At 41.1% G+C, this 10,213-nt stretch overlaps 1 protein-coding gene across 4 annotated transcripts; it reads left to right on the forward strand.

Moving 5' to 3' along the window:
* Positions 1-908: 908 nt before the first annotated feature.
* Positions 909-8,075, forward strand: LOC110521985 (cell division cycle-associated protein 4). Of its 4 annotated transcripts, XM_036975505.1 has the most exons (6): positions 909-1,178; positions 1,293-1,708; positions 2,630-2,775; positions 4,187-4,266; positions 4,798-4,868; positions 6,102-8,075. In XM_036975505.1, exons 4-6 carry the CDS (start codon positions 4,249-4,251, stop codon positions 6,913-6,915), a joined length of 903 nt encoding a protein of 300 aa, XP_036831400.1. In that variant the 5' UTR covers positions 909-1,178; positions 1,293-1,708; positions 2,630-2,775; positions 4,187-4,248; the 3' UTR covers positions 6,916-8,075. The 4 variants fall into 4 exon arrangements, with proteins under 4 accessions (XP_036831400.1, XP_036831401.1, XP_021455684.1 ...); XM_036975506.1 differs by lacking the exon at positions 4,798-4,868 and having other exon boundaries at positions 918-1,708; XM_021600009.2 differs by lacking the exon at positions 4,187-4,266 and having other exon boundaries at positions 918-1,708.
* The last annotated feature ends 2,138 nt before the right edge of the window (positions 8,076-10,213 follow it).

Here is a 10,213-nt window from a genome sequence, read left to right on the forward strand (position 1 = left end):
GCTTGGGGGGGAATATATATGGCTGTGATTATAATCGAAGATAATTCCCTTGGTAGATAATGCGGTCGACATTTGATTGTGAGGAATTCTAAATCAGGTGAACAGAAGGACTTGAGTTCCTGTATGTTGTTGTCTCGTTAACGTCTAGTTAACCATAAGGCATACGCCCCCGTTGTTACTGTTTACAATCTATGTAAAGCGCATTGGTATTGCAGTAAAAAAAAAAGTTTAATTTGTATGCAGATTTGTGTTCCATTGCTGTATCGGTTGGCCAAGCCTATTCCCATTTGAAGTCTGATTTTCTAGCACTGCAGAGGTCACTATTGGATCTAAAGTTAGTGCTAAATGCAAACAAAACGCATGCTTTTTACATCCCATAACGCAGATTTAAATGAATTTGTAATGACTAGTTTGAATGGTACACAAATTGAGCGAGTTCCTTCCTACAAATATCTTGGTATCTAGCTTGATGACAAACTGTCATTTAAAAATCATGTCATTCAGCTGATGAAGAAGTTGAAGTTCAAGGTTGGTTTCTTCTACAGAAACAAAGTATGGCTGACTTTGTTAATAGATAGGAAATCTTCCAGGCAAAATGTATGTCTATTTTAGATTATGTGGATATTATCTATATGCAGTAGCAACGCCTCATTAAGGGCAGGTGGGGCAGAGCAAAAATATATTTTTAAAAAGTGCCTGTTTTGCGTGTTATTTTGGCATTAATACGTGTCACATATCAGTTTGTAAACAATGTACCAAAAAAATCTTTGAGATAATAAAGCCGCATACGAACATGGTCTCTTTTTTGCTTTCTTGAGTATGGCAGCTCCAAAATGTAGGTGTTTCAGCCTAGCTCAGTGCTTTCGGTTGTAATGGGGCAGCCAGCAGAAAATACAGTGTTGGTAATGTTCTCTAGTTGCGCCATGATTGGCTCAGTGTTCTGTCACTGAGGGACACTACATCACTGCAAAAGCTAGCTGACTCTGGTCGTCAGTTCAACAGTGTTTCCAGCCAGCCCACACATTGACTTCCAGGTTAAGCAAGCAGTGTGTGTCACGCACTGACCTTAGTTTGCTTTGTTTTCTTTATTATGTTGGTTAGGTCAGGGTGTGAAAAGGGTGATGTGTTTTTGTATTGTCTAGGGGGTTTTGTAAGTCTATGGGTTTTCACTAGTCAAGGTATTTATATGTCTATGGTTATGTGTTAGTTGCCTGTGTCAGCACTATATTTAGCTTCACGTCCGTTTTGTTGTTTTTGTAGTTTGTTTATGTGTTTCTTCGTCGTCATTAAAGGAACATGTATTCATATCACGCTGCGCCTTGGTCTCCTCCATTCAACGAACGTGACAGTGTGTCAAGAAGCAGTGCGACCTTCGCCGAGTCCATTGGGGAGTTGCAGCAATGAGACAAGATCGTAACTACCAATTGGATATCACGAAAAAGGGTGAAAAAGTTTGAATACATTAACCATGCTGTTAATCCAGCATGATTTCTGCCGTTTACAAAATAACTGGAAACTCGGAACTGGGAAATCTCAGACTTCAGTGAGTTCAAGACAACTGGGAACTCAGATAAAACTAGCTACGACTGGGAAAATATGGAAAACTATTTTGAAAGGTCATCCAACTCGGGATTTCAGGTCTCTTTCTAAAGCCCACAAGAAGGACCGCTGCGCCACCTTCCTGTTCAATTGAGCACAGCACAACAAGGTGAGTCCAAAAATATATTGTATGCTGCTGCATAAATGATTTAATATGCCAGGGAGATATGTATACTGTGGCCAAGAAAGTAATACGAAGTGTATGTTGTTTAGTAAGCTGTAGCAGCCCATGTGCCTCACCTTAATAATTTAAATCGCCACCGTCTGTATGCATGCAGCAGCATCTACACTTAAACCACTAGATTATGTTTTCCATTGTGCCCTTTGGTTTATACGGTGATGGTAAAATAACTCACCATTGTGCTTTGTATCAAAAAGTGATTTGGGCGGGCCTCTTTGTATGTAAGAAGAGAACAGCATTTTCTTGTGTTTATCTACAATGCACTCATGCAGAAACTTGTCTATCATCATTAATTTAATTTAGACTGACAAATTACCAAACCCGGTCTCAGGCTTGGATAACATTGGAGGCCCCTTCGGTCTCCACAGAGTTGGATAAACCTGCTTTTAGTTTTTTTGCCCCCTTTATGTGGAACAATTTACAGATTATTAGATGATCTTGTCTCCCTTGGTCAGTTCAGAGTAATGATCTCTATGTTGATAAATGTGTCTGTTTTTCTTAGTGTTTTGTAATTTTGTGTATTGTATGTGTTTTCAAGTATTTATGCAGGGCTCATCTGTAAAAGAGATCCTAGTCTCAGTATGACTTCTCTGTTAAAATAAATGTGAAAACCACATTTGTTTATTTGTTTACTTAAACAACCTAATGCCTTTTCTTGTTGGCACAATAAAAGTGGCCAAAATTCAATGTCTTTGAGTTATCCACATTGAAATGGGGTCCTTTATTTTGAAGGTTTCTTCATTACCATAAAATCTTGACGTCATCATTTGTGCTGCTGGCAGAATACTGGTGTGGCGTCTCCTGTTTCTTCAGTGTGGCTTTTGTTCATGTTTTCCCCCATTTCAACAGACGGCCTGTCGATCAAGACCTATGTGTCCGCTCACGACAAGCAGCGGTGCTTCGACTGCAATCTGTGTCGGTGGAAGCTACGCCTTTAATTTGTTTATTCACGAAGATCATATGAACCCTCGGCTAAAAAAACTGACTTTGTAAAGGTAAGCCCAACACATTGAAATATGCATTACGTAATGTGTGTTGAGTGTAACGAGTTTTAAATGGTCAGTTTGCTCTTTAAAAATAAAAGTCCCCCGAAAGCGTTTCAAATGCGCGGTCGATTTTGAACGTAAGTTATAATGGAGTTTACGAGCGGTATTTAATGCTTTCCATAGATATTTGTTACACTGTAACCTCTGTTACCAGTAATCAGACTGGTAATAAATCAGCACTTTGATGGGTTACATCCAGACGTGGTCCCAGGATACATTTTAAAACTACTTGTTGGCGCCTTCGGCGACCAGAATTTGGCCAGAATAACGTTAGATTGTCAATTCAAAATGGCCTCCTTTTCCATCTAGGTTTTTATGTTCGTGTCTAAAAAGTAAGTTAAAGAGGACGTCACAACCAACATGTAAAGTAATTTATCGTGGTGGACCAAGTTTTGTTGTCTTATAATAATGTATGTTATACTGTAAACTTTTTGACACAGTATTTTCCGCATACTGCAGTTATACTGCTCTCTGACTGCAATCTTTTTTCGTAAGGGATAATTTGACCTCTACACCAGTGGATGTAAATAATAAAACCTAGTAGCTCATCTTTAGTGTTTTCAAATTCCCCCCCTTGCCACCCTCCAGGCCTCTTACATTGTGGAAGTGTTGAATAACCTCCACATACCGCTACTTCTAACAAAGCATGGTGCCTCCCTACTGTGGACCTCCACCCATGTTCATGTCACAGTGCTGCCATTACTGGCCAGATGATGACGAGCTCTGGCTACATTCGCACAGCAGTAAAATCATGATTCATACATGAGAGGGGAGGTAAACTGCAATTAAATTCTCTGCAATTACTGTCCACAATACCGCAGTTGACTGCAGCAACTAAACTGCAACATTTTCTTGAGGGATAATATGTGGCCAAAAGGGCAGATGTTGATTTTATTTGGCAGTTCTTTTTTTCTTTTAAAATTGACATTTTTATAAGAAAAAAAAGCCCATCAGTCTAAGGCCCTCTTGGAGTTTAATGTCACTGTCAAAGCAAACACCGGAAACTCAACTGTCCAATAGGTTTGTTACTGCAGTGCTGTGTACAAAGATGAAGTATTAAAATAAATCCAATCCACTGTAGGCAATTTGAATATCAGTTGACCTGTAAAGATTTTTGTTGCAATTTGCCATACAAGAGGGAGTTTATTCACCCTGGAAAATGCTCATAAATTGCTTCACGATTTGAGGTGTGGGAAATAAGTACATAGATGCAACTTCTTTTTTTGAAACATAAATGTCATTCCACTTTCAGTAAGTCACTTCCACATTGCCCTAAAAACAATGTAACTTTCTCAAATGACTGCAAATGGGCAAGGAAGTGAAATAGCTGCTGCTGTGTGTCCCCTGACATGTGGTGTAGTTTAGTCACGCTGCAGAGGATGTGTCGGCTTGCATTCTGGTCAATGTCTCTACGGTGCTGGGATGACGCTCTTGTGTCAGGTAGGCTAATCTCCCATGCCTTCATCTCAACGTTGACTGACCCCCCCCCCCCCCCCCCCCCTCAATGTTATGTGTTATCCTTATAGCTAACGGTTGTTAATTAAGATTTCCTCCTGTGATCTTTGACTATCAAACAAATCCTGTAATTTGCATAACGATTCCACCCTTCAACATTATATATTTTTTGCATTATGTATGTGGTTCTTAGTTTTCGCCTGCAACTAACAGTTTGTTGGCTTGGTGTTCAAAACGATGCATACTACCTTCCCGCTTCCTGTAGCTCAAACAACCACACTAGGTTCTAACCCGATGTGACACAAACAACTTGGCATTGAGGAGGTAAAGCGGGCATTGCTTAGCCTTTCATAGTTCCTCAGCACCTGGTCCCAGTAGCTGAGTTCTAGTGCATATTCCCCTCCCCCCTCTGCACACACACGGGTCACCCAGTGACATTCGATGTAATGTGCATTGACATGCTGGAACTGTCATGTGTTGTCCCTGCTCTAGTTGCATGTTTGTCACTTTTTTTAGGCTCCCGCAGCTCTGGTTGGCTGGCTGCCATGGCTGGAGGCAAGTGTCCAACACTCGTCTCAGTTCTGGATGTATGTACAAAGTGCTGTTTAGCCATTTTCAGTGCGTGTCTGCCATTTTATTGGTACTCGGTGTGATATTTTGGGTTAATATTACTAATGCTTGCATCAGAAGTGGGTTATTTTTTCTATTGAAGACACTATGCTTGAATTGACAAAGGTCCAATTTCCACATCTTCATGTTTTGCCTTTCTTGGCTAAAACAAGTCTGTGTATGTGTTTTATTTTAGGGCCACAGTATGTACTTTTGAAAATGTTTTACCAATACTGACATTGGTTGGAATATGCTCTTGACAGTTAACAAACTTTTTTTTTTTTTTTTTAGTTGATGTAACTCTTTGCCTGTAAACATTTTTTTTTTTTTGACTACTTCTGTCTTAAAGGGCATTTACTAAAATGTCATATTAGAAGATGTGGCCGTTGGCCCAGATAATCGGCAGAGATGGTATCAGTTCAGACGAATGCCTTTCTGCCATTGTTCCTCTTTCGTTCCCTCTACCGTAGCACACACACAAGCCTTGTTATCGGTTTCAAGACTGGAGAGCTAGTGTGCTCCAATCACAAGAATTCTGGTAGCAAATTATATATTTCTTTATCAGTGGTGATCTAAGTTGGATGTTCCACTTAGCTGGCACCTTCCAGGTCTGTCTGAAAAGACCTGAAAGAGAGTTAAGAACAGAAACAGTTGTTCAATACCCATCATAACTCTCAGTTCCATTAGATTACACATAGGAGTCATTGGACGAAGGTGTCGTCTTTACAGGGGAGTTTTGTTAAGAGCCCCGATGCTCAATCTGAACATTAAGACGTGTCGCTTGCGGTATGATTTTGAAGGATAAGGACCTTTCATATCAGTGAGAAATATGTATTTTTAAACTAGAATGCCGCTTAGTTTCGAGAGCTAGTTCAGAACCCGCCTCCTGTATGTGCCTGTCCGTACCCGTAGGAAAATGTGAAGCAAAGTAAATTAACACAAGTACATTATTGATAATATCTTTGATTTTCGGATGTACATTTCATTTCTAGCCTTAGCAAATTGTCATTACAGCCTTTTGAAATCTTGATATTCTAGTATGTTTAATTAAGAAATCTTATTACAATAAGTAAATAGGGCTTTTGACATCTTTACAGAACAATATAAAACACTGAAATACTAAGCTTAACATGCTAAACAAGTGAATGGAAAAGGCTAATTATTAAAAAGCTTTATGTTCTAACCAAAGTCCTATTTGGCTCCACCCACAGGGCCAACATGTACTCCAAGGGCACCAAACGCAAGTTCTTTGACAGTGTGGACGCGGCGATGGACAACAAGGCGGTGTTGTACAGCCGGCAGCGCCAGTCCCTGCTGGACATGTCTCTGATCAAGCTGCAGCTGTGCCACATGCTGGTGGAGCCCAACATGTGCCGCTCGGTCCTCATTGCCAACACGGTGCGCCATATCCAGGAGGAGATGACCCATGACGGTAGCTGGCAGTTGGTCACTGAGGCTTTCGGCGGCTCTGGCCCATCTGACCACCTGGTGGCCACCGAGGTTTTGTGTCGGTCATCGGCGCTGGAGCAGCAGGGCGGTGGGCCCAAGCTCTACTCGGTGATGGGCTACGATGGTTGCCGCGAGGAAGAAGTGGTAACGGACGAGGCTCTCTGTTCTGTGACATTTAGCGACGGGGCCCCGGCCCTCTTGGGGACCATCGACCACTGCTGGGACAGGGCAGAACTGAGAATGGTGGCGGTAGAGGACCGGGTCATCAAAGACTCCGGTTCAGAGGTCGAGTCTGGGGAGGGGGCTAAAACAGTGATGGGGCAGGTGTTTGGGACGTTCGAGATCAAAAATGGTGCCCCTGGGTCAGACCCGGCACTAGAGGAGCTGTTCTCAGCCGTTGATGCCTCGTATTATGACTTGGACACCATGCTCACAAGCATTCAGAGCACCCCCAAGATGGGGCCTTACAACCTTCTGGACAGCATGGCCTCTTCCCACGGCCCCACGTCCAACTCCAGCTGTAGAACCGATCTCAGTGAACTTGACCACATTATGGAGATCATTGTCGGCTCATAGCTTATAGACTTAAAACTTGACTGTTTGGTTGAACTTGTGCCTCTGACTTTTTGTCTTGTATGTGTGAACATACAGTATCTACATACCTTCCTCTGTATGGAAACTGAGTGATATCCGTCTCCATGCAATGCCATTTTTTTTATCGGAGAAGTTAACTGTTTCTCAAGTTCACCATACTTATTTATTATGTTTACTTTGTATTTCAATATGTACTCTTTTTGGTTTAAATTATTGTACCTATTACACTACATGAATTCAGAGCAGCACAACATTTACATTAATAATCTTTTTTAACGAAAATATGTGTAGTTAAAGTATATATTTTTCACTATAGAGACAATCTGGGAATTGTTCTCGACTGTCTTTTTATTTTTTACATTTGTAAGCAAGAACGATTGCACGAAAGCTCAATGTGTGATTAGGGACTAATTTACCTAGTCTTTCACTGGTTTATCTTTGGTTGTGTCTTTGAGCTACAAGAGCAAATAGGCATTGTTGAAAACGTGAATTATGTTCAGTATGCTCACAATGTGATCTTGGTCTATGGTTTGGTGCTATATGCACTATGTACAGTATTCCTAATGAACACATGGCCTTCTTGAGCCAGACAGTTCCATCTTGCACTGCGGTTAGCTGTCACCTAGCATGTGGTGCCATTTGTTTGCTATTAAAGTTACATATGTTCTTATATTGTCTCCTTACAAGTGATTATAATGGGTATATGTCTAATTTTCTGTTATGACTTTATTTATTCATTTCAATCATATGGTGATGTTCAACCTTAGTATTGCCAACGGTTGCAGAAGGTTTTCACCTTTCAAACATCAATTTGTATTTGGTTTCTTGACTTTCTTTGCATACTTTTAGTGAAGTAATGACCTTATTCAAACCAATCTGAGAACGTGCAAAGGATTGTGCTTTTCAACTGACCTATTCCAACAGAGTGGTTTATTTTTACCACGTTCAAAGCTTGCACTCGGCCACAAGATAATATTGTGAGTAAACAACTGATTTCTGATTAAACAGCCATGAGGTGGGAGATGCCATGTTTCTTTTTTTATAATGAAGTTGACATACATGACAATGAGCTTGAGAAGATGATGCTTTTCACGAGTAAACTAGCAGTTTATACCATTTTTAATAAAGGTTCCAAAATCATATGAATGAATTGTGTGCTTATCCAGTATTTTGAGTTTTTCTGCCAATCTTTGAACAAAAGAGCCCTTTTCTTATTCAAAACAATCACGTCTCTGATTCAAATTTGTAGGATTTCCTGCTTAAAAAATCATTCCTGCTGCTGGCGATTTCAACTACTGACGTACCGCTAGGAATTCAGACACTGCAGTGAATTCAAGGACAGCCCTAACCAGGACTTGAATCCCAGTCCCAGACTTGAATGTCAACCCAATACCTTAGCTGTTATGACAAGTTCCGGACCTCTTAATGAGGTTGTTCTTAGGTTAAAGTCACTACACCCTTCCTTTGCACTTCTCTATCTCAAGCCCCTCACTGTTATACCAATAGATCTGAGCCTCTTGACAAGGTTACCAGGTATTGGGTAATGTCGCTACAATCAAATGTCATCACAACCCAAGAACTAAGGACTTGATTTCAATGTTTTTATTTTTTTATTTAACTAGTTAAGTCAGTTAAGAACAAATTCTTATTTACAATGGCGGCCTACCTCGGCCTAGCCCGGACGACGCTGGGCCAATTGTTCGCTGCCCTCTGGGACTCACAATCACGGCCGGTTGTGATACAGCCTGGAATCGTATCCAGGATCTGTAGTAACGCCTCTAGGCTTTGTTGACAAACTCCCAGAAAAGTAATGTTACTCTTGTGGTATGCCATATTAAAGGCTCAGTGCAGTCAAAAACATGATTTGCCTGTGTTTCATATACACTACATGACCAAAAGTATGTGTACACCTGCTCGTTCAACATCCCATTCCAAAATCATAGGCATTAATATGGAGTTGGTCCTTGCTGTTATAACAGCGTCCACTCTTCAGGGAAGGCTTTCCACTAGATGTTGGAACATTGCTGCTATAACAGCTTCCACTCTTCTGGGAAGGCTTTCCACTAGATGTTGGAACATTGCTGCTATAACAGCTTCCACTCTTCTGGGAAGGCTTTCCACTAGATGTTGGAACATTGCTGCTATAACAGCCTCAACTCTTCTGGGAAGGCTTTCCACTAGATGTTGAAACATTGCTGCCATAGCAGCTTCCACTCTTCTGGGAAGGCTTTCCACTAGATGTTGGAACATTGCTGCTGTAACAGCCTCCACTCTTCTGGGAAGGCTTTCCACTAGATGTTGGAACATTGCTGCAGGGACTTGCTTCTTTTCAGCTAAAAGAGCATTTGTGAGGTCGGGCACTGATGATGTGCGGTTAGGTCTGGCTTGCAGTCGGTGTTCCAATTCATCCCAAAGGTGTTCGAGGAGGTTGAGGTCAGGGTTCTGTGCAGGCCAGTCAAGTTCTTCCACACCGATCTTGACACACCATTTCTGTATGGGCATCGCTTTATGCATGGGGTGCATTGTCATGCTGAAAGAGGAAAGGGCCTTCCCCAAAATGTTGCCACAAAGTTGGAAGCACAGGATTGTCTATAATGTCATTATACTGGACTCTCTAAATGTACAGTAGCCCTTATCCAGCTATACAGTTAGCTAAACGCTCATTCAAATAACTCTGAGAAGCAGGGTTCCGTTTTGGAAGTTTACTTGAATCACAGTGTGAAACTGCAACAAACACGAAAAGTACATGTTTTTAGTTATAGTAGTATAGAGCACAGAATGGCTTACACATTAACTGCTGCACTAAATAAGGAATGAGTACTCAATCTAGATTTAAATATAAAATAAGTTTACTAGAATGCAACTGTATTCTTGATATTGCTAAGCTAGGTGTCCCTAGGGAGAAATAGCACTGAAGCTAATGCAAAGTTTTTAACAGCCAACTCAATTCTTCATTTTTTACAGAAACATGAAAAGTGACACACTTTTATCTTGTGTTAATAAACAAATGCACTTACAAAGCTTATAAAGAAGGACTGTAACTACTCTGTCACACTTGCACATCTTACACATTGCTTGACTTCGAAAACTGCTTCCTGTCACATGACACAAACAGGTCAATTCTACGCTGCTGCACTTAAACTGACACTAGGGGGTGCTAAACAACTAACAGGTCCAAAACACTCCCTGCCTGGGGTCTTTAACAATCCCACATAAACCTAACTCTGACCACTGAGGTCTTCTGAAGAAAGAAGGAAAACCACTTTGGAGATAGGCCGAG

The sequence above is a fragment of the Oncorhynchus mykiss genome, chromosome 4, assembly GCF_013265735.2.
Source record: "Oncorhynchus mykiss isolate Arlee chromosome 4, USDA_OmykA_1.1, whole genome shotgun sequence".
Taxonomy (NCBI): domain Eukaryota; kingdom Metazoa; phylum Chordata; class Actinopteri; order Salmoniformes; family Salmonidae; genus Oncorhynchus; species Oncorhynchus mykiss.